This window comes from Scyliorhinus canicula, chromosome 15 (genome assembly GCF_902713615.1).
Source record: "Scyliorhinus canicula chromosome 15, sScyCan1.1, whole genome shotgun sequence".
Taxonomy (NCBI): Eukaryota; Metazoa; Chordata; class Chondrichthyes; order Carcharhiniformes; family Scyliorhinidae; genus Scyliorhinus; species Scyliorhinus canicula.
Genome location: NC_052160.1, coordinates 97095247 through 97120441, shown reverse-complemented (window position 1 = coordinate 97120441; position 25195 = coordinate 97095247). Strand labels below are relative to the sequence as shown.

Genomic DNA, 25195 nt, shown 5'->3' with positions numbered 1-25195 from the left:
TGGGTATAGGCCCTGAAGCATTAAAAAGTAAATCCAATTTCTGCAAAGCCTCAAATCCATTCCTTAACGCTTTGCCAAAATGGAGAAATGCTGATGTAATTTTTGATGTGTCAGTTTTTAATGTTTCACCTTCGCTTGTTTGTGATTAGTGTAGGTGCTACTGTTCATCTTGGCTTAACTGATTGAAGAGTAGTTCCTCTAACAGTGTAAGTATTCTAATAAATAATTGTTAGTAAAGTCATCTTTAAAACAAAATTTTTGCTTAAAATGTTAAGGATAAAGACAATTTTCCAGCCCATGGATTCTCATGATACAAATTTTTAGCATTCCTAATTTATTGTTTTCAGCTTATCAGAAACATTGATGTCGCAACCTTAAAAACCTGATCCTTCCACCCAAGGACTTGGCTATTACCAGTGCTTAGACATACCACCCAAAGAAATTTCTTTGAAGTATGATGCTGCTTTCGTTAAGAAAACTATTTTAATCTGCAAAATTTATCATTATCATTAACTTTTGATTCCCACAGGGAAGCCTTCTAGTTCTTTGAGTGGACATTGGCTAAACGTAAGGAACATTCGCTAAACATAATACTTCTAGTATCTTTTCAAGAAAATGAAAGCCAGCCAGCTCGGAGCTGCAAATGAATGTTAATAAGCTGAATGTGGTTCTGGAGCTGCAAATTGCAGACCCCTGCCCTATATCATAGTCTACCTGCTATAATAAACAGGTAACAAATTTCTGTTATCTCCAAGCATGCAGACGTTAATGATTTTTGGAATAAATGTATGAGTGAAGCACGCTGACTCAGATTTGACCATTCTTCTCATAAAAGGAACCTGACATTCATTTAAAAATTACATTCCCACTTTTCTTTCCTCTATCCTGTGTCAAGGATCTGGGAAGTGGAAAGAACTGGATTTCCATGTTATGGTTCATTGAATTTTTCTTCTGATGTGAAACCTCCTGGGCAAAGTTAGACTGTTAAAAATTAAGTGTGCTCCAGAGAACCTTTGTTATCCATTCTTCAATTATCTATTGGGTTTCTTGCGAGATTACACTTTGTGTGCTCATTGACTCATCACACAACTGTTAAAACCACGTTCCACCTTTCTGATATAACCGCATAAACCGGGATAGATGAAATTGAATAGTATTTCAGTCCCACAACTAGAATATTTCTTCACCATATATTCAACATCTACAGTCCCTTAATTATCACAGAATTTCCATTATCTATTGGGAAGGCTGGGACAGTGGCAGTGGGCGGGTAATGACAGGGAGGCGGAAGAACAGATAAAATGTCTACACTATGCTGGATAATGGAGATTCCAGTTGAATTTCAATATTAAAAAAAAAAAAATTTACCCAACTTTTCATTTTTCCAATTAAGGGGCAATTTGGCGTGCCCTGCATATCTTTGGGTTGTGGGGGCCAGGGCCGGTGCTAGGAATTGCGGGCCCAATTAGAAAAGTGATGGCGGGGCCCCTACTCTACAAAAGTAAAAAATTATGTATGTTTATATTTCGTGTAGTATGCTCGTCTTTAACCAAAAAAAACATTAAATGTTTGATATACTAAAATTTTGAAACTTACTTACCTGGGCGGAAGGATTTGGCGGCGCAGGGCTGAAGGATTTGTAGACGGTAATGCGGTGCGTTCCCCAAAAGTAAAAACTACCCTATAGTTCCTCTTAGAATACAGAAAAGGCTTCAAACGGTAACTCTGTCGCCGCTGGCGCGGGGCCCCCTTAAGGTGCGGGGCCCAATTTGATGAAATTGGTCAAATAGGCTTAAAACCGGCCCTGGTGGGGGCGAAACCCACGCAAACATGGGGGAGAATGTGCAAACTCCGCACGGACCGTGACCCAGAGCCGAGATCAAACCTGGGTCCTCAGCGCCGTGCGACAGCAGTGCTAACAACTGCGCCGCCGTGCTGCCCTCGAATTTCAAAACTAAAGCTTTTAATGAAGATCCATTGTATATACAGTGGCAAGTGATTGAGAGCAAATACCTCTGTGACTTTTATAACTTTATTTTTTTGGCTATAGTCGCTTCAACTTTTGTGTCCCACACTGTCCCTGTTGGTCAACAGTAGTCCTCAAATTACAATTTTTAAATTCTGACTCGACCACAGGTAATGTTCTGTCACTTTTGACGTGTTTGTATATGGGGAAGGGATTACACAGATCCTCTGGGCACTGTTGTTCATGAACTAACATAGCTTCGCCTCACGTTCTGATTTTTATGCCACTAAATCTTTTTGTTATTTTTCACTCTGCCAGCCCTTGACCCCTCAGCCCTTGACCCCTTTCTTTCTTTGTCTACCTAATGTTGGATAATCGGAAATTTTAGTCTTGAGGTATGTATTCACCTTGAGATGCAACTTAACACTGGTGTAACTAGGTCCTGAGTTAGACAGCAGATGCTTTCTATATTAGTTATGATCTGACAGATGATAATTGCCAAGCAAACTAAATCTCAAAGGGAAACTTGGCCTAAGTATCACAACTCCATTTTTTTTAATAGCCTGACCACGAGAAGAGAGGTTTATTGAATTCAGAAGCCACAAATTCGAGTAACACGTTTGGGATTTTAAAGATTAAATTAAAACATTTATTAACAGAAGAAAACTTTCAAAATTACATTTGCAGAGTTAAAGTTAGTCTTACAGACCATTCGCCCAACAATACTTCCTAGTTGGTCAGATTCTCAAGTAAACACCCTTCAGACATGATGCCTTATAGATGTTTCTATAATTTCCTGTAATATCACAAGGCAAGTCTGCTGCTGCTGTAGGAAAGATACAGAGCCTCTCATTCACTCCCACCCTGTTGTGAAAATTCAAAACTAAACACTGCTTTCTGAAAGACAAACACGTTTCGGTCTTTGCTGTAAGGGTGCTTCAGCTCTTTTCTCAACACAGTGGCACCCTAGGAGGCCTCACATGGCTACCCCCGAACATATAGCTCTCAACATCTCTCAAACTGTTTTTCCTCTTTCATCTGACTACCATTATCCATTGGCCTCTTTGAAACCTTCCCAGAATATGAAAATCTTTCATGTTTTCCCTATCGTCCCCACTTATGGATCCAACAAAGTTGAATAACGCTACCTTGTTCATTGAGGAAACCTCTCCAAGCAGTAAAGGCCTTTTTACTTCCCTTTGAAATTGTAACAACTGAAAACAACCCAACCCCTTCTTATCTCCGAATGTAAATTTCTGCCCATTGCTTGCTTGTTGCAGAAAATTCAGCGTGGCCATATTTACTGTAAATACATACCTTTCACCTCCACTTTGATGTCCTAAACCTTGCAGATAAACTGTCTTAAGTTTAATTAAATCAGTTATACACACAGACAGACAACCCTGCTTCATAGGATAGCACAATAAATCCCCTAATTATTAAATATACCAACTCTTGTCCCAAATCTTTATTCTGTTTTCCACCAATAAGTCATCTTAAGTGTTACCTTCCATAAAACATTAATCTTTTTGCTGAATAGGGCAGTACGGTGGCCTAGTGGTTAGCACAGCTGCCACACGGCGCTGAGGTACCCGGTTCGATCCCGGCTCTGGGTCACTGTCCGTGTGGAGTTTGCACATTCTCCCCGTGTCTACGTGGGTTTTGCCCCCACAACCCAAAAATGTGCAGAGTAGGTAGATTGGCCATGCTAAATTGCCCCTTAATTGGAAAAAATAATTGGGTAATCTAAATTTATTTTAAAAAATATATTTTTGCTGAATTGTGGAATGACATTTTGAGGATCACTAAAGCACTAGAATGTGACATATAAGGCATGAAAGCTTTTACATGGCACATCTCAATTCTTTGGCAGTTGATTTTTGGAATTAGGTCTGCAGTCGAAATATTAAAGCTGGCAAGTTGTCTCCTCCAGGTTGCTAAATTTGTTTCAGGAACCTTGGTTAATTGTAAACCACAAAATGCAAATATGCCATTTTCCATCCACAAGCAATGTGCTTTACTGTGGCCTCTACTTCCAATGACTTGATCAGTTGGGGAGCAATAACTTGCATTTATACAGCTCCATTCATATAGTAAACATTTAAAGGCACTTTACATAAGCGCTGTCAAATAAAACTTGACACCGAACCACATGAGCAACCAAAATTATGATTGGAGAGATTTTAAGGAACGCCTTAAAGTTTAGCCGTTACTTAAGTGAGCAAATGGGTGAATTGGGACTCTGAATTACACATTTGCAGCAGAGTTTTGATACCACGGTTATGGAGTAGAAGATGGGAGGATGGTGAGGAGTGTATTGGAACAAAGATATGAAGGATGACTCCTTCGATGGAGGGTATTGTTCTATGAGGAGAGATTAAGTAGAAAGTCTACGGTTCCTGTATTTTAGAAGAATGAGAGGTGATCTGATTGAAACATGAAATTCTTGAAAGAACTTGATAGGGTAAATGGAGTGCACATGTTCCTTCTGGTTCGGGAGTCTGGAATAAGACATCACAATCTTTGAATAAAGGGTTGGCCATTTTGGACCGAGATATTACTTTACTGAGAGGGTTATAATTTATTCCAGAGGGCTATGGATGCTCATGTTAAATATGTTCAACAAAGAGATTGAATTTTAGATACTAGGGAGAATAAAGCATATTGGGATAATGTGGGTAGGTGGATTTGAGATACAACAACAGCTATGATTAAATGGCAGAACAGACTCGGGGCTGAATGGCCTATTTTGTATGTTCCTATGGAGTGAGGCAGGACTGGAGTTGTGTTAGAGGTGGAAATTGACACTTGATGCTGCGGATATGTGGTCTGAAGCTCATCTGCATAAAATATGACACCAATGTTGCAAACCGTGTCATTCACCCGTAGACAGTTAGACAGTTGCTAAGAGGTAATGGTGGCTAGGGAAAGGAGTTTGCGATGGAGCCCAAAAATACAGCTCAGAAGAAACTATAATGATTACAGAATGATAAGGTGTTGGAAGAATAAACTTAAAATGTTTTCATACTAATGCAAGGAACAAATGGAATAAACTCTTAGAACTAACGATAACTAGAATTCTCTTTCCAAAAGCTTTTATCTTTTCATGTCTTTTTTTCAAAAGTCCCCTCAAACCGACCGTACAAGCCTTCTGTCCTGCCAGATGACTCTTCAACTCTTGTTTTGTCTCTGATTCTCAGAGTTTCCCTCAAATGCAAGTTATTATAATTGTTGTACTGTCTAAGCAGAAGTTGACAAAGCCTGTTAAGTGGGTATGAAATGTTTTAGAATTTATTTAAATTGAACAGAGGAGTGAGTTTATTGGTAAAGTTATGAATTATCTAAAGTAATCCATGCAAACTTCGTAGTACATTAGATACAAGAAGTTTAGAATAGCAAGGTAGTAGGAAGAAGCTCAGTTGCTCAAGATTCTTTAGAGCTGATTTGGCCTCATCATCTGTTGGGACAGGTGACTTTTGTTGAAATTGTGACACTTTGTTTTGTACAAATTAAGATCTGATTAAACCAAGGAAGCTGTTGAGAATTTTTAGATTGTTTTTTTTGGATCAAATCTGTCTTATTCTTAAATAACCCTTCGCTGTATATTTCCACACACTCCACAATTCTTTTGTGGAAGGGATATATCCTTTGTTTTCTGAAGATTATAAAGGATTGGCAGTTCGGAAAATAATGCAAAACTCATTTTAAAAATAAGCTTGCTTTTTTTCAAATTGACATAAATGTTAGAGCCTGAAGGGACTTGATAGAGTAGATGCTGAGAGATTGTTCCCACTGGGTTGGGGAATCTAAAACATGGGCATACTTTCAGGGCAGCACGGTGACACAATGGTTAGCATTGCTGCCTCAGCATCAGGGACCCGGGATTGTTCCCACTGGGTTGGGGAATCTAAAACATGGGCATACTTTCAGGGCAGCAGAGTGACACAATGGTTAGCATTGCTGCCTCAGCATCAGGGACCCGGGTTCAAGTCTGTGTGGAGATTGCTCCAGTGTTCTCCCTGTGTTTGCGTGGGTTTCCTCCGGGTGCTCGGTTTCCTCCAGTCCAAATGTGCAGATTAGGTGGGGTTATGGGGATAGGACAGGGGAGTGGGTCTGGGTATGGTGCTCTTTCAGAGAGTTGGTGCAGACTTGATGGGCCGAATTGCCTCCTGAACTGTAGGGATTCTATGGGCTCATCTGTGTTTTAAAAATAGTTTTTGCCATTTTCAATTTTACATAATAAAACTTTGTGTCTGATATTTACAGTTTATGCAGTTCACAATGTACTTACAATCGTTCTTGGTATTCCCACCCCCTTCCTTGGCAACCCCCGCTTTGGTTTTGGGTATTCTGTCCTGGAGCTCCTGTTCTCTGCTTCCTTCTGTGGTTTCTGTTGCAGGTCTCGTGTGTTTGGGGGGGAAGCCCCCCCCCCCCCCCCCCCCCCCCCCCCAAAACGCGTCTTCCTGTGGTTCTCCTGCGTTTCCTCCACGCTTCCTCCCCCCCCCCCCCTTTCCCTTTGTAACTTTCATAGTTGTGTATCTCTGTCTGCTCTCCCCCGTCTCTCATTCTTTCCCCAGTCGCTGTTGGCCTCAAATAGGTCTTGGAACAAGCCAACAACCTGCCCCCATGATTTGAGGAAGCCTTCTTCTGATCCTCGGATGGTGTACTTTATCTCCAGAAAGTCCGCCAGGTCTGCCAGCCAGCCTGCAGCTGTTGATGATGCTGCTGATCACCAGCCGAGCAGGATTCTCCGACGTGCGATTAGGGAAGCAAAAGCAAGAGCGTCGGCCTGCTTTCCCATGTGTAATCCTGGCTGTTCTGATACCCGAAGATTGCCACTCTTGGGCAGGGCTCCACCGTCACCCCCACTACCTTGGACATTGCCTCGAAGAAGGCAGTCCAGAACCCTACAAGTCTGGGGCAAGCACAGAACATGTCTGTGTGGTTGGCCTGGCCTCCCTGGCATTGTTCACATTTATCCTCCACCTCCGGGAAGAACCTGTTCATTTGGGTTCTGGTTAGGTGCACCACTTTAAACTGCATTAGGCTGAGCCTTGCACAGGAGGAGGTGGAGTTGGCCCCATTCAGTGCTTCACTCCAGCAGAGTCCCACTTCTGTCCCCAGTTCATTCCCCCCCCCCCCCCCCCCCCCCCCCCCCATTTTCATCTGGCTTCTTCCAGTGGCAGTCTCACCCTGTCCAGATGCCGTCCCTAGATTTTGCCGCAGTTTCCCCCTTCCTTACTGTCAGTGTTTATCAGGTCCTCCAGTAATGTGGTTGTCGGGGCCCTGGGGTGTCCTTGCGGAGAAAGTGCTTTATCTGAAGGTGCCTATGTTACTGTCCTGTCGGTAGTTCCAGGTTCTCCGTCAGTTCGCTAAGTGTCGCTAGTCTATCTCCCATGTAAAAATTCTTAACTGTTAGCGTTCCCCTGTCATATGTCCATTTTTTGAAAGTGGTGTGCATGGCTGGTGGGAATTTATGGTTTCCGCAAGTTGGGGCCATGGGGGACATCTCGGTCAAACCAAACCCCCGCCTCACCACCACACACACAAGTGGCATGATAATTTTGTCTCTGCTGTGGAACCTGTTGAACGCGGCCCCTGCGGCGATTCTCTGCGCTCGATGAGCCGAGTGTCCGTCGGCGTACTTTACATACGGTCCCACCCGGCGGGACTTTGTTCTGGCTGTGGGGACCATCCTGGGTGGGGGGGGGGGGGGGGGGGGGGGGGGGGGGGGGGGGGGGGGATCCACGGTGGACAGGCCCACAATCGGGCTACCGATCAGTGGGCGCGCTCATACCGGGGTGGGGCTTATGTTCCTCTGCGCCGGGCCCCTGTAGGGCTCTGCCATGTTGTGCGGGGGCCGGCGTGGAGACAGCAACCATGTGCCAACACGGAGATGGCCGTCACGTGCATGCGCGTATGTGCGCTGGCCGTGCAGGGCCTTCTTTCAACGCCGGAGAAGCGAACAGCACTCTGCCACCGTTCTAGCCTCCGAAGAACAGGAGAATTACTGGGCCTGGAGACCCGTTGATGACTGAGTCACTCGCGCCGGTTTTGACGCCGGTGTCAACACTTGGCCGCGATATCGCAGAATCCTGGCCCCGCTAGATCTTTTCAGTGGGCCATTAAGTTCCCTTATATTGCAGATGACTATCCTGATGGGGGATTCCATGTCCTTCCCATGTGCTCGTTTGTCTAGCCCACCGCTGGATGCTTTCATAGTCCTGGTATTGGTGCAGCTTCACTATGATCGCTCTCGGCTGCTCCTCTGCCTTGGACTTCCACCTGAGCGACCTGTCGAGATCTGGGGAGGTTGAGGATGCTGTCCATCCCAACTAGGTTGTCCAGCATTTGGGAGATATAGTCTGTCGGGTGCCTGCCCTCTATGCCTTCCGGCAGACCCACCTGCAATCGGTGTGTTCTGCAGCCAGGGCCTGTTTTCCTGGTCCTCGATCTTTTCCTCCAAGCTCCCCGGGCTGCCACCTACCTTTTCACCTCTGCCTCCAGAGTCTTGGATCGCCGCCTTTTGTGCCTCCACTTTCTTTCCCAGACCATCACCTCCAACACCGCTACCTTTACCGCAACCTGGATCTCTATTCTAATCACCTTCATGGCGGCCAGCTCCTTTAGGAAGGTCCTCCATCTGTCTCCTGGTGGGGAGGGGGAGGCTGGCGGTCAGATCGCTGGTCTCCCCGTTCTTGGGCAGCCGGGGCCTCCCCCTCACCTTGTGGGTCCACTGGCTTGTCCACCCATGCTCGTGGCCCTTTCCGCCACTTCTGCCCTCTCATTGGCCTCTTGAACTCCCATTTGCCGGCATCTTCCCCTCCGTTGCTTCTTTTCCTCCATTAGGGTTGTTTTCTATTGATTTTTTTGGGTCAAATTCTTCTGAAAGTGTCTTGTTTGGTTATGGTTGGGATGAGGCCAGGAGAACTAGCTTTTCTTTGTATATTGTTACTGACCAATCAACCATAAGCATAGAAAAAGACAGCTCAAATGATTGATTAAAAATTTGGTATGTCCCCATAAAGCAAAAAGGAATCAGACATTTTCTCATTGAGCTTACCTCGCATACCAAAGGTCCTTGGAGTTGGCCAGAGCGATAGTATAATGTGCTGGCTTCGTTCTATCCTGACAGCAAGAAGATAGATCTGTCTTCCTTGGAGACTTGATCTTAAATATTTTGTACCTGCATGTGATGTATATCAATCTAGAAACAGCGAAAGCCAGGAATTGATTTCAATCAGGCGCTTTAGTGGTTTATCTGCTGACTGTTTGTTTGAAATAGAAATATCGGGAACAAACTGACCTAAATGTACCTGCTTTGGAGCACGTTCCACAAATGCATATTATGTCATTCAATGCGATTTTTAATTACAACTTTATTTGGTTTTTACAGTTCTTCATCAATTACCACAGTAGATTACATTATGTTTTTAAGATTCTTGGAAAGGGCATGAAGGATCAGCTACAAAAACAATTGCTGAATTTGAATCTTGCCTCCAAAAAATTTAATGTCAATCTTTTGAACCTTGTATTCTTTACATTTTAAAAAGAAATTTACCCAATTCTTTTTATCCAATTAAGGGGCAATTTATGTGGCCAATCCACCTACCCTGCACATCTTTTGGGTTGTGGGGGTGAGACCCAGGCAGACACAGGGACAATGTGCAAATTCCACACAGTGACTCGGAGTCAGGTTCGAAACCCGGTCCTTGGCGCCATAAGGCAGCAGTGCTAAGCACTGCTCCACCATGCCCCCCCTTAACATTTTTATTTTTCATAGAGCGAAGTGGAATATATGTACCATATTTTTAATATTTGGGTCCAATTCTTAGAATACCAATTTTGAGAATACCAACTTTGAGAAAAAGCTACAAAGACATAATTTCTTCTTCCAACTGCTTCCTCAGATCAAACCCAGATTCCACTGGGAGGAATTCTTTGAAGCATCAGCCTATGTCAGCATCGGAGCTCTAGGTTTAGTGGCTGAAACCCTTTGTCCAATTGCTGTTTAATCTAATTCATAGATTTGGAACTTGCCGTTGGTATCAACTGATAATCTGGCCATCAGATAAAACGAAAACTCAGTCCTTATAAATGATGACTATGTTTTATTCTAATGTCCATAACTCTATAGATATTGTCAATATCTAGCTTTCAAACATCTTGTCTGCAATTATTCATTTTTTGTAACCACTGCCACGTATTGTACAAACTTTGGCAATTTGAGCTGACCCCGTCTATATCATTATGCCAACTTCCTGTGTCTTGGATTTTATTGGCTAACAAAAACCTAATTTTCAATTTTTAAACCTTTCTTAAGAAGAGCTCATTTATCATTCCAAAACAGGTAGTGCTAGCAAGACGAGAATATAAACCAGGTAAGTGAGTGCTCTTCAACTTTCTTTAAAGGGCTGAGAAAAATACAGGTAAGATTAAATGGAACGAAAAATAAGGACGAACAATACGGCAACAAAAATTGGAATGTTTGTTTTTTAAAATCATGTTTAGCTCCAGTACATAATGCTCTTTTGTGACTGGAGTAATTGGTTATAAAGACTCCGCATAGTCTCTATAGAATTGGACTTCAATTTTCTAGTTGTAATTTTTAAATTATTGTTATGCTCTGGGATTTCTTTTTAACACGATCAACATTGAATCGAACCATGCTGCTAGCTTGCTTGGTCTGCTTTAAAAGCCAGCGATTTAGCTCAGTGAGCTAAACCAGCCCCTATATGGAGCAACATTGATCTACTGATTTCTCCTGCTTGAAGTGTATTAAAGATATTATTTGGAGTTTGCGCGGAAGTTACGGTTATGGTTAAAGGATAAGAAACACCATATCAAAGGTAGGTAATCTTCCCTTTATAAAAACTTACTGGTAGCAATTAAAATGTCAGAATTCAAAATGATTTCTCTGAACAGAGGAAAATTAGACAAACCATTCAGTGCTTTTTGTTTTGCTACTATTCTGTTTTCCAAGAAACATATAACATAAAATATCCAATTATCTTTGGTGTCCCGAGAGAAATTTGGTTGCCTAAAAGAAAATAAATGTTGAGTTAACATTACAAGTTTCTTAAAATTACCTAAGTCAACTTTCCCATTTATGTTTGTTCTTAGACATTTTTTCTTACCCACCACTTAAATTTATCTTGCATATTAGTTCCTTATCCAAGGGTTAAGTACCAAACCTTCTTAAAATTGCACAGAAATTGCAACATTGAAACCTGCTGATCGACCCAACCAATTTGTGTTGCTGCTTATCCACTGCAAGAGCAGCAGCCTTAATCCCATGTGCTCTGTTGTCATAATTCCTTATTCCCACCTCCTTCAATCTTCTAATCTATTCTTGAATGATGACATGGTTTCTGCTTCAATCACTTATCCAGCAACGCAGTCCACAGCTGCACAGCACTCGTTTAAATAAGAGCTTCTCCTGTTCTCTGTCTCAAGGCTCTTGCATTTTACTGTACATCTATGATTCTTCATTGTTGTCCTCTCAACCACTGTAAAATACTCTTTCTCTCTATTGTTTCCCATTGTTTAAGAATCTGAAACAATTTAATCGAATCACCCAGAATTTTTTCTAACCAAAGAGCCCCAATATTTCAATTTTGTTCCCTCAAACTGAAACAGCGTTGTAGTGAACCTGCACTGTTTCTTCTCTTGCTTCAACATCCTATTGTGTGGAACATATGCTCCAATTGTGATTTTTGTATAGGTTTTACAAAAATTCAGCATTTTGAACTTCATTCTGTCCTTCATGCCATAAAAAAACAGTATTCAATTAGCTTTATAATAGCATTGTTCACCGGAGATGCTGCTTCTAAAGCCTTTTGAGTCTGAACGTCCTTTTTCCCTGTCACTTTCCATATCACCCAGTCTTCCCCAAAAGTATAATTCTATTTTTCATACAAAATCAGACCATCTCACATTTACTCACATTGAATTTCATTTACCGTTGACTTGCCTAACCCACCATTTTATCCATCTCTATCTGTCTAATTAACAAATCACAACTAACTGTGATGAAGTAACTTGGCATTATTCATTTGCTGACTCAAATTTTCATTGCAGGAGATGTGATCTTTGTGACTTGTTACATGGTTTTAGGGTACAATTTGTTTTTGTACAAACCATTTTATTGAAATAAAATGTACAATGCTTTCTTTTTTTTAAAAATAATTTTTATTCCAATTTTTACAAAATATTAATAACAGAAAATATTATATATTAACAACCGAGAAAAACAAAAGAGAACAGACCCCCCCCCCCCCTGTAAATACAAAAAAGAAAAGAAAAATAGATTAACGCCCGTCGTAATCAAAGAACATATGTACACATCCCTTCAACCCTCACCACCGAAACGCGCCCCCCCCCCCCCCCCCCCCTCCGCCGCTGCTGGCCTTTTCCCCTACCGTTCTGCTAGGAAATCCGGAAAAGGCTGCCACCGCCTGAAAAACCCCTGTACTGATCCCCTTAGGGCAAATTTCATCCTTTCCAATTTGATAAACCCCGCCATATCATTGATCCAGGCCTCCACGCTTGGGGGCCTCGCATCCTTCCACTGAAGAAGAATCCTCCGCCGGGCTACTAGGGATGCAAAGGCCAGAACACCGGCCTCTTTCGCCTCCTACACTCCCGGCTCCTCTGCAACGCCAAATACCGTGAGCCCCCAGTCAGGATTGACCCTGGATCCTACCACCCTCGACACCCTGCTTACTACCCCCTTCCAAAATTCCCCCAGCGCTGGGCATGCCCAGAACATATGGGCATGATTCGCTGGGCTCCCCGAGCAACTATTGCACCTGTCCTCACTCCCAAAGAACTGACTCATCCTTGTCCCGGTCATATGAGCCCTATGCAGCACCTTAAACTGTATGAGGCTGAGCCTCGCACAAGAAGAGGAGTTCACCCTTCCTAGAGCATCCGTCCACGTCACCTCCTCAATCTCCTCACCCAGCTCCTCTTCCCATTTATCCTTTAGCTCCTCCAGCGAGGCCTCGGCCATCTCCTGCATCACTTGGTATATTTCCGAAATCTTCCCCTCTCCAACCCACACCTCCGAGAGCACCCTGTCCTGGACCCCACGCGGGGACAACAGCGGGAACCCCGTCACCTGCCGCCTGGCAGACGCCCTTACCTGCATGTATCTAAAGATGTTCCCCAGGGGGAGCCCGAACTTCCCCTCTAGCTCACCCAGGCTAGCAAACCTCCCATCCACAAACTGCTCCCCCAACCTCCTCATACCTGCCCTGTGCCAACCCAGGAACCCGCTGTCAATATTCCCCGGGACAAACCTATGGTTCCCCCGTATCGGGGACCGCATGGAGGCCCCCACCTCCCCCCTGTGTCGCCTCCATTGCCCCCAAATTTTGAGGGTAGCCGCCACCACCGGGCTCGTGGTATACCTCGTTGGAGGGAGCGGCGCCTCCAGGCTCGAGCCCACACAGGACGCCATTTCCATCCTCTTCCATGCTGCCCCTTCCTTCCCCGTCCATTACCCACTTGCGCACCATCGCTGCATTAGCAGCCCAATAGTACCCACAGAGGTTGGGCAGCGCCAGCCCCCACCCATCCCTGCCTCACTCCAAGAACACCCTTCTCACCCTCTGGGTCCCATGCGCCCACACAAACCCCGTAATGCTCCTACTGACCCTCCTGAAAAACGCCTTCGGGATAAGGATGGGAAGGCACTGGAACAGGAACAAAAACCTCAGGAGCACCGTCATCTTGACGGACTGCACCCTGCCCGCCAGTGACAGCGGCAACACGTCCCATTTTTTAAACTCCTCCATTTGCTCCACCAGCCTTGTACGGTTGAGTTTGTGTAGGGCCCCCCAGCTCCTGGCCACCTGGACTCCCAAGTACCTAAAACTCCTCTCCGCTATTTTTAGTGGGAGCCTACCAATCCCCCCCTCCTGGTCCCCCGGATGCACGACTAACAGCTCGCTTTTCCCCAGGTTGAGCTTGTATCCTGAAAACTCCCCAAATTCCCTAAGGACCGCTTTTCCCCAGGTTGAGCTTGTAACAATGCTTTCTTTCATGCAACTTTTCTTTTCAGAATTATATTTCCAAATAAAATGAGGATTATTAAATACAAGTATAGACAACTATCAAGAAAATGTAACATTTTGCAAATGATCAAAGTCATATATATTGCAACTTCTACATTTTTGCCTATTTTGATTTACTAATTGAATTTTACTTCTAAGAATAGCCTTTCTGTCTTTTCTTTCTTGCCTTGAAAATCTTGGAATTTCTTGCCCATAGGTCTCTTAAAAATTTTGTCCTCCCAATTGAGGATAGAGGTTAAGGTATGAAAGTGAGCAAAATATATATTGGCCGGCTGGTATTTCCTTCTAATGTTGTGAAATCTATAATTTGCTGTATTTTATTTGCATTTTTATTGCTCAAAGGCGGGTGAAAGGTATTTGGAAAAGAGATGCCTATTGATACAAAAGTCGTTCAAAGAGGATGTATGTGTCATGTAAAAATATTTAGTGATCAAGTTAAGATTTAAATGACTGGTATTTAATCTAATATTCCACCAATTTCATCATGTCTGTGTTTTTAACAAAATGAGTAAACGCAAATAACATTCTACGCATTTGGCTGTGGAGCAGTATGACCTTCACCTTGAAGGTGAATTGCTCTATTGATAGTACAATAGCTTGATGAAATATTCTCTAACTGAGATGTATTCAAGTTGTACTGGATTCACAACATCTTAACTCATGTTTTAATATTTGGTTTGAATTAAGACAATATTATATGATTTTGAAATATTTAAAGCAGAACAATTGTGTTTACATTTATGGCATTTAATAGAGTACCAAGAGAGAGAGTTTTGGCCAAAACCAGGCAAGCCCTACCCAGCTGGAGCCAAGGAATTTGATACATGATTTATTAACTGTCAAGCAGTTGTACTGTTTAGAAATCATAGAATTTTACAGTGCAGAAGGAGGCCATTTGGCCCATCGAGTCTGCACCAGCTCTTGGAAGGAGCACCCGACCAAAGGTCCACACCGCCACCCTATCCCCATAACCCAGTAATCCCGCCCAAAACGAAGGGCAATTTTGGACACTATGGGCAATTTAGCATGGCCAATCCACCTAACCCGCACATCTTTGGACTGTGTGAGGAAACCGGAGCACCCGGAGGAAACCCACGCATACATGGGGAGAACGTGCAGACTCCGCACAGACAGTGACCCAAGCTGGGAATCAAACCTGGGACCCTGGAGCTGTGAAGCAATTGTACTATCTACAATGCTACGGTGCTGCCTAGGGAGGTTAAGGGTTCTTTCTTCCCACAGTCCAAATCATTAGAAGGAGCTGTACTGTGAAGGAATAAGCGAAAACAAAGTACTGCGTTGCACATTTTGAGTAAACCTGAAAACCTAATTCAGTGTGCAGCTATAGAGCTCTGAAATGCACCACACAGTAAAAGATACTTGAAATTTACTTGGATGATAAATAAAATATATTTTGTGTGACATCTTTTTGAAGGTTTCTTTCCTCAATTTGTCCTTGTTCTGTGGTTGCCTTTCTACTTTCTGTTAAGGTTAAAGCAAGCATTGAAGACTCTGAAAAAGGATACAATTCAAGAGAGGAGCAAAATATTTGTATCAAGTATTTCCTTTCCATTAAAAGAAATATTAAATAAAGTACTTGACAGGATTCAGATGCTGCTTAAGCCCATATTAATAGTGCTGCAGCCACCAGCTGTTGTCTTGGATGGCTGTTGTCACATCACAAACGACACCTGGTGTAATTATAATTTACAATAACTCTGAGTCAGGAGTCATGTGATGTGAGCACAGGAATGGCTGCATTTCCGTGAGCTCTGGCGCTGCTCATCTTGTAATCCTTTATTTCATCCTGGTTGTCTTTTCTTGGGATACTATCTTGCGCTAAGCCCCTGGAGAATCCCGGTTGGTGTATTACGAGGAGGAGCCAAGATAAATTGTAGAAAGTCCTTGTTTGATCGTGGCGGTCAGAGTGGGCTGGGGTGGGACGGCAATCTTGGCAGTGGCGTTGTTAGTGATGAGTGGGTGTTTGCCTCAGCAGTGTTGTGTATATCTGGATGATGGCCACCATTAAAAATGTTCTGGATAACTATTTGCGAGGTATTCTTGGGAGAATGGTGGAGGCACATGAGAGGGTTCTTGCATTTGGAAGAGCACTTTCCTGGTAAGGGCCTGCCCTTTGAGACATTGACAGATTTGAGACATTGGCAGATTATGTATCCTGGGGAGGACTGGGTTCCTTGAGACTCTTTCTTGAGGCTGGAGTTTTCTTTCTGGGTCTTTACTTTTTTCTTTAGAGCTGTTAAGGATGTACGGTAGCACATCCTGAGGTGGATTTGGTTCATCCTTGGCTAGTCTGTTGAAGAGAGAGATTGTTCTTCGTATCCTTCCTGTGATGGTGGACTCAGGTGGACAATGATGGTTGATATCTTTAGATCAGTTCGGGAGTTTTTCAAGGAGAGAAATATGATAGTTTGTTATCCTGTAATTTACTTCTAGTTGCTCTAGTTCTTTTTCCCCTCTGTTTATCTTTGGAGGCCCTGAAGGCTTCATCATATTTAAAATGTTGTTGTTGGCCCTGTCTGTACAACTCTATGGAATGGTGTTGGTTCTGTCCTGAACCTTAAAATGGGGTTAAGTTGCATTGTGTTACATATGTAACTCTTATTTCGAACTAGGGTTTTTGTGTATTTTCTTTGTTTTCTTTTGTAAGGGTGGGTATAAATAATCTGTGATTGGTCCTTGGGTGGGTGCAGACAGGTTTGGTATCAGAGGAGAGGAGGCTGTGGTGTGTCATTGGTGCTTTTGGTGTGTTAAAGGAGATCTATATTGGAGCGTGCTCAAACATGGCGTGGAAAAGCTATCCTGAACACTTATAATTGTGAGAAGACGCGTTGTGGGAGGGTGTGCACTGTTTTACCACGTTTCTTGGCTTCATCCGGTTTCTCCCCTTCTCTGGTGGGGCTTGTCGGGTATGCCTAATGATTGAATGAGCCAGTTATAAGGTTCTCCTATTCGTGTATATTGAGCCATTTATTTTCCCTTGCTTATGGTGATGTAAGCATTTTGTAATTTTGTTGCATTGCTTGCAAAAATGAAAAATCCAAACAAATATACTAGAAAAAACCTTGTTTGAGTCACTAATATTTCTCCTCCATCCCCCACTGCCTACCCTCAAACAAGATGGATCAAATTCTATTTTTCATTGTGCTAAGACTTATTGGCGTTGTGTGCAGACAGTTTTTTTCTCTCTATCCAGACCATTCCAGTACCACGTATTAGATGCTGGTTGATGCAAATTAAGCTCTTGATTTAATTTAATCTCTCAAGAGCACCCTTATTGCACTTGTTACATCATATGAATGGGCAATTGGAGTTAGGTTGCAGATTGTTGTAAAATTATGGACAGAATTTATTCTACTGACTTTGAGCTTGGTTACAACTGATATTTGTCTTATCCATTGATGAAGAAACTTTCACATCAATTGAATGGATTTGAAATCTTGCTTATCTTGCTACTCAGTTCCTTAATCTGGATATTGATAGTTTTTTATGGTCCTTAAAGGACTGATTTGACAAAGGTGTGCTTTAGTTGCCTCTTTTTGAAAAAGCTTCCTCTGTGCACGCATGGTATGCAACATGTATTCCAAATGAGCTTCTTCCAAGAACATAATCATTTCAAAAATCCCAATACTCAAACAGTAGCGTCAACAAAACGCAGGACTGATCACCGCTGATGACAGCTGTGACTTTATTACTGAGAATGAGATCTCAAAAGTGGCTATTTTCCACCTCTTTTTGAAATAAGTTTAATTTGGTGTGCTGATGTGCGGCCACTTTGGCTACTGATAAAGGAGAGGAAATCCTTCATCTTCTCCTCCAGATCTGTGCCATTTGGCAGTAGGTTCTTTTATTAGCAGTCCAGCCTGCTGCCATGTTTAAACCCGGCAAGCATAGCAGCAGGTCAGTGGGGTATGATGCTCGATTTAATGGGTAAATAAATGGGCTATCAAACTGCAAAATTGCCAAGACCTCTCGGGTCACCCCTCGGCCTCCTCTTTTCTGGAGAAGAGAACCCCAGGTGGTTTTGTTTTTACTGATGGTTATGACCTCTCAGCTTTGGTATCATCCTTTTAACCTGTTTTGTACCCATGCCAGTGCTTCAATATTCTTACAGTAGCATAGAGAGCATAACTGAGCAAAGTACTCAAAAAATGTGGTGTAACCACTTTTAATGATCCGCACTATGGTAGAAGAAGAGGTTTATTGTAGCCCACTACTGGATGTCATTGTGTTCACCAGCCAAGGCATGGTTCCATGATGACACTTCGATACAAGAATGAACAGTTGAGTTATTTGCAATGATTGTGTATTGAATATAGTGTAACTATATGGCTTGGTAACTTATGGGGCAAGTGCACCATCCATTCACACTGGGTGCAAGGATCTACATGTAATGTATTTGCTACAGCAGTAAGTGTTCTGTAATTCGCTCCAGCGGGATCTGGGCTCGGAAAGGAAAAAGGTTAGCTACTGTTCCCATTCAAGTAGGTTCACGTGTAATGAATGGCCACATGAAAGAGCTTCCAAAGGACTGCTGACTTATAAAATTTTGATCCAGAATGGGCTACTGTCTTCATGACAGCAGGGGAAAACAGAAGAATATATTGGTACATGTGGAGGGGGTTGGGGCTGAAGGTTCTGTTAGAATGGATAATGCCTATTACCATTACACAATATTGATGAAAATGCAACCCTGGGGTGATATTTTTATATTACTTTGTGCCTCTTGATTCAGAAGGTAGTAGCTTCAAGTTCTACCCCAGAGACTTGAGCGCAAAATGATTGCAGTACTAAGGGGAGTGCTGCATTATTAAAGGTGTCATTTCTTGGATGAGGCATGGAGCTGAGGCCCCATCTACTTTCTCAGGTAGGTTTAAAAGATTCCATGGCATTTTTTTTTAAGTGGACAGGGACGTTTTCCTTAGTGCCATGGCCAATGTTTATACCTCACTCAATATCACAAAAACAGATGACCTGGTCATTACCACATTGCGACCTTATTGTGTGCAAATTGGCTGCAGTGTTTCCTACATTACAACTGAAGTAAAGCATTGGGGTCTGTCACTAGCTTCCAACAACCCATTTTCCAATTTTTATTGTTTTTAGTTAATATTAAATGCGGTTGTTTGCAGTAGAAGCAACTGGCACAACTCTTGACAAGAGGAAGAAACCTGAAGAAGAGAAGTTAATACAAATGATGTATATTTAATGGGTGTTTATGTATATTTTGGTAGTTCTGGGGCAGAGCCACCCTATGTAAACCAACAGAAGAAAGTCACTCCCTTTTTAAGAGGAACCTGTTTTCATTTGAAAATTTTCCATTGCTGCTGGTGAGCTTTAGAGAAATCACACAGTCTCAAAAATTATTTATTTGTTGTAGATCTTTACATAGCCACAAAGTCCCATCCAGACAAGTAACCATGGCATAGCACAGTAATTGGGTGTGTCAGGCTAACAATGTAGCACCAAACTAGCAATGTCGTAAGTCAATTTCAGTCGTACGTGGGTAGTGTAGATGTTTATTTTTCATTAAGTGCAGTTTATTGAACTTAGTGCATCAAGATCGAGAATCTCCAAACTTTCTCAGCAGAACACTCAAAGTAATTGACAAATAAGCAACCTGACATGAGGGAAAATATCTATGCAACAAATTGTGCAGATTTGGAAGTGTAATCGAGGTGGATTCAATTGGGGCTTTCAGAAGGGATTTGGATAAGCACAAGAAAAGTTGCAGAGCTATGAGGAAAGGTTGGGGAGTGAATGAATTGAGTTTCTCTTGAGAACCAGCATGGACAAAATGGCATAACCATTGTATGAAATATTAACCTTATCTTTCTGTTTCTCTGTTGCCTGGAAAGTATTACAATGTTTTGTGTAATAATTTAATGTATGGTAATGGGATTTAAATATTTGACGTGAATCTGTTTCTCAATGTGGTAATTGCTTGAGACTGAAATTCATAATTTTTATAAAGATGCAGTGCAAAGTTTTTAATGTTGAATTGCATTGATAGAGCAGTTCTAATGATAATTCACATCCAATCTTTTTTACTACACTATGGTATTTTTCAGTAACATACTGTCATGAGAGCACAATATTAAATGGAAAAGCTGAGCAAAACAATAGAGTTCTCTCTGAATTATGTTTGCAAATCAAAGGGAAGGGATATTTGGACTGGTAACACTATTCCGTGTCAATATTTCTAGCATTGGCTCCATACAGAATAAAGTTTCCTCCACTGTGCTGCTGCATATAGAAGGTGAAATCCTAAGTCACAAATGTGAATATAATAATTTCTTCCACAATTGTGGCCTTTGAGTAATCTTGCCGATTTAGTAATGTGGACTTCTATTCTTCAGGCTCCATGTTAAACTCATTTAATGTAAGATCCTCGCAGCAGAGAGAGAAAGTAGAGTTCCACCCTGCCACAGTTGGTTGAATTTGAATCCTGGTCCTAGAGATTAAGGTCTTTTTCTTAAGTACCATTTGCAACATCTAATTTGTTTTGATCATTTCCTTTAACTTTGAATTTTTAATATTAGCCAAATGTTTGACTGTATCATATGGTCAATATGCATAAAATCATAAGAAACAAGAGCAGGCATAGGCCATTTGGCTCCTTGGACCTGTCAGTCAGTAAGATCACACCCGGGCTAATGTGATTGTGGCCTTAATTCCACTTAATTCTAATACTGCCTACTCATCCATAATGCGTTTGATCAAAATCTAACAACTTTAAATATATCCGTTGACCCAGCCTCCACTTTCTGGGGAAGAGAATTCCAAGGCCCTCAGAAAATCCATTTTTTCCTCATCTCCATGTTAAATAGGCGACCCCTCATTTTTAAACTGTGTCCCTTTGTTCTATATTTCCCCACGCATCCTCTCCGCATCTACCCTGTCATGCTCCCCTCAAAATCCTATCGGCTGGATTGTCCGTTCCTGAGACTAGCTGTTGACCCTAAGGCAGGATCGTGGAGTTTTATGACAACAAAACTGGTGCCATATCTGGGTCGATTCAACAATTGTTGAGGGCTAGCACCGGCATCACGTGGAACATGATCGATTCCAATGGAAAACGGACTCTGATTCAACGGGTTGGGATTCACACTCGACAGGCTGCAGCCGCATATTAGCATTCCACTTCTCATACACACTCATCCCAGCCAACATGGTTGCGCTGGAGCACGCCCATCCAGTTGATAGGTTGACTGGGGCCCGAAGGTACCTCGGATGGGTGGCCTGGGGGGGCACCCATATGGCCCGTTGTGCAAAGTTCACAGTAGGCAATCAGCGACATGCGCAGCTACACGGCAGGCTGTGGCAATGGTTTTTTGTGCCCACCACCCCAATCCCACGGCTCCCTCCAAGCCCTGGCAGAAGCCCCGTGGCCAGCGGCACAACTGTCAGCACACTGGCGATGTTGGACACTTTGCATAGCCACCCGTCACGCGCCTGTTTCAGGGTTTTTGAAAGCACAAGTGAACCTCGTCATCGGGGATTTTCCCCGGTGGAGATGGAGGCTTGCGGAGGCCCTGGAGAATACTGGGTCAGGCCCACTAATATGCCAACGACGTTTACTGCACGTGTGGAGTGGAACACATCGATGCTGCTATTGAGACACCGGGGCAATTACAAAAGTGTTAAATTACTTACGAAACCTCCAGTTTTGCTAACATTCTATCAAGATACTCACTTTATAACTAGATCCATGCCTTTGTCGCCTTTAATCTCAAATGTTCCACTGTATGCCTAGCTGCTCTCCACTTCATATTCTGAGAACTCTTGCCTGTATCCTAACTTGCAGTAAGTTCCACTTACCCATTGTTATTGTGCTTGCTGACTTGTATTGGCTCCCAATCCTCCAATGTCTCAAGTCATATTCTCATCCTCATGTTGAAATATTTTCGTGACCACACATCCTTACCTGTAATCCCACCCCACCAGTTTCCAATCACAATCTACAATCCCAAAGAACACTCTTCCTCCATCTCTAGCCCTTGTGCACCCTGGAGGCTCTTGCCCTATCATTAGCAGCTATGGAATTTCTTTTGTTCACCTCCTCTACTGTAACATCTACCTCTTCCAAACCATGTGCCACTTCAATTTCTTGAATTGGTTCTCAGGGATATGTTTTTTTTTCTGTGGACTTTCATCCATTGGGGCCTGGATTGAGAATGCTCAAGCTTTATTTCACTTAGAATCCTTGCATCTATCAGCCTTGTCATGTGAAGTAACTCGAAAGGGATAAGTGTGCTTTAAAAGTCGGAGCCCTTTATATTCTTCTTACGCCGTTATTAAATCACTAATGCCTTTATTTTTTTGGCACCAGGATTTGCCAAGAATGATAAGATTTGGTTTTGGGTTTTCTGTTCTTTAAGATTTTAAGAATTTTAATGACCGTTTACTTTGTTTTCTCCAAATACAGATCCAACTAAGCTGCAAGGCCATGGATGACATCATTTCCCAAGACACTAATGCTGCTCTGGATGAGGAACTTGAAAGTGAACCAAGTGATGTGGATTGCACATCTTTGAAGCACTGAACATTTAATCCAGCAGCCTGACTGAGTTTGTCACACACAAGACACAAACATTGATCCTACACCAGCTTGGAAAACTGCATTCGTATTAAAACAACATCAGCCAACCCTGTCTTGTTCATTTCTGTATAATAAGCTGCAACAAGCCTTCAAGAAGATAAAGCATGGAATAAATAATGTATCGTCTATAATTCTGTTCTACATGAAGTTTATGTGGAGATTTAAGATGCTGTGGGTTCTATTAAGAGGAACAATAAAATGCTATGAATGAGAATGCAGAGGAGTCAGATATTGGAAAAGAGGAAATAGGTTCTGGGAATGAGTGGAGGAGAGGAAAGTATAGCTAGCAAAATTAGAAGGGAAGGAATGAAGGATGTGTAAGAGTCATAATGGAGGTCAGACATAAACTAAACTGAAGATGGGTATACAGCAAATGAATGAAGTAAGTAGCATGGTGCAAGAATGACAAGAAATGCAAAATACATGGGAGGTTTGGTACAGCATATACTTTCAATGCTGAAACCATACAGAGCCATCCTGAGTTGAATCACAAAGGATCCAGCACACTGCTCCAACATATTGAATATCATTACCCTATAATCACATGAGGTTATTAGCTTAGTCTTCTAAACTCAGCAACCACGTCTGATGATACACCATTATATGCACTTGAGTACAGATGGGGAGATAGTGATGTAGTGGCAAAATCATTGCAGAAGTAATCTAGAGGCCTAGTCTAATGTGCCGGGGGCATGGGTTCAAACCCCACCATGGCAGCCGGTGGAATTTACATACAATTAAATCTGGAATTGAAAGTTTATTGTAAAAATCCAAATAGGTCACTTATTCCATTTAGGGAAGGAAATTGCCATTCTTATCTGCTCTGGCCTACATGTAACACAACTGCTCTCTGAAATGACCTAACAAGCCACTCAGTTGAAGGACAATTATGGACGGACAAGACATGTTTTCCTTGGCAGTGGTCTCATAAAAATATTATTAAAAATGTATTTCTTGTGGCAAGATTCTGTTATTTGAGAATCGGCCCTTTCCAACCTCGGGTCCAGTGTAAAATATGGCCATCGTTCCCTCATCTGTACAATTAAGTACATGATAAAAGGAATATAAGGCAATCACAATTTATACTTGAGTTGAACAGATCAAAGCTGTGGAAATGTAACCCTAAATACACTGCAAGGGAGGCTACTTTCCTTGGGGATACTCTTCCTGTTTGAGCTCTTGCTGGGAATACTTTTCATTGACAAACTGTCCTCCTGCAACATGAGACATTCAGTCATCTAACATTTGATTAACAAATAATGGTTGCTACTTTACTCACAAATGCATTCCACAGCACCTCAATTCTTTGTAAAAGAAATTCTCTCTATCCCAAATATTTTTCATTTACTTCCTCTGATTCTAGATCCCTCACCAATCTCTTTCTGTTTATATCTACTACATTCTTACCATGTCATAGTTTTAAATTACTGTAAAAATATCACCCTTAATCTTTTTTCTGATTAAAACCAGCATCAGTTTTTTCCAGTCTGCCTTTGTTTTTGTGTTCTTCATAGCAGGAGCAGGCAATGTCTTTTGTAGTACTTTAACATCCTTCTTTTAATTGTAGAACCTAAAAGTGCACAAATTACTCATAAGTGTGGTGTTTTAAAGGTTTTAATTAAGTTCAACTTCACATCTTGACTATTATGTTTCTTATATCTTCTGATTAAACCAATTTTATGGCCTTATCGATTTGAAGTGGTAGTTTTAATTCCTTGTATTCACTGAGTCCCAAGTCTCTCTTCTTCCATGTCACCCAGAAGCCAACAGTCAAAATGTGATCATAACTTCAGAATCTAATATTTCACTTCTGCTGACACTAAACTCCATCTTATCAATGAAAAAAAAATATCCCCTTGTAACTTCCTTTGGTTCTTAGTTTTATTTATTATGCCTCCTATTTTAATATTGGATGCAAACTTGGACATCAATCCGTCTGGCTCCACATCCAAATATAGTGATCTCAGAACAGAACCCTGTGGGACACTGTTTCCAATGACTGAGAAACTGGTGGCACCGTGGTTAGCACTGCTGGCTCACTGTGCCACAACCCAGTTCAAGTCCAGACTTGGGTGACTGTGTGAAGTTTGCATGTTCTCCCTGTCTGTGGGTTTCCTCCTATAGTTCAAAGATGTACAGGTTAGGTAGATTGGCCAAGCTAAATTGCTCCTGGTGTCCAAAGATGTACACGTTAGTTGGGATTATGGGAAAGGGGTGGGGAATGGACCTAGGTAGAATGCTCTTTCAGAGGGTTGGTGCAGACTCGATGGGCTTGAATGGCCACCTGCACAGTAGGAATTATCTTCCTTCAATGTAACTTGTTTTAATCATTACCCAAATTCCAAAGCGGTTCTCCAATAATCTACTGTTGTGGTAATTTGTCAAATCACCACAGAATTCTTCAGTAAAAGGTGAAAGATTTCTTCGATCTAAAGAGAAACCAAAGTAAGGCTTTCTGAAAGACTGTGTACAATGCATCTACTGCGTTGACCCCACATCACCATATTTCATATCGCTGAAGGACTCAGT

At 42.3% G+C, this 25195-nt stretch overlaps 1 protein-coding gene across 2 annotated transcripts in view; it reads left to right on the top strand.

Moving 5' to 3' along the window:
- ilrun (inflammation and lipid regulator with UBA-like and NBR1-like domains) overlaps window positions 1-24354 on the top strand; it is a 130404-nt gene extending 106050 nt beyond the window's left edge. For both annotated transcript variants that reach the window (XM_038819956.1, XM_038819959.1), the window contains exon 5: window positions 22493-24354. In XM_038819956.1, the coding sequence (XP_038675884.1) occupies window positions 22493-22609 (117 nt within the window). In that variant the 3' untranslated portion in view covers window positions 22610-24354. The remainder of the gene's footprint in view (window positions 1-22492) is intronic.
- Window positions 24355-25195: the final 841 nt, after the last annotated feature.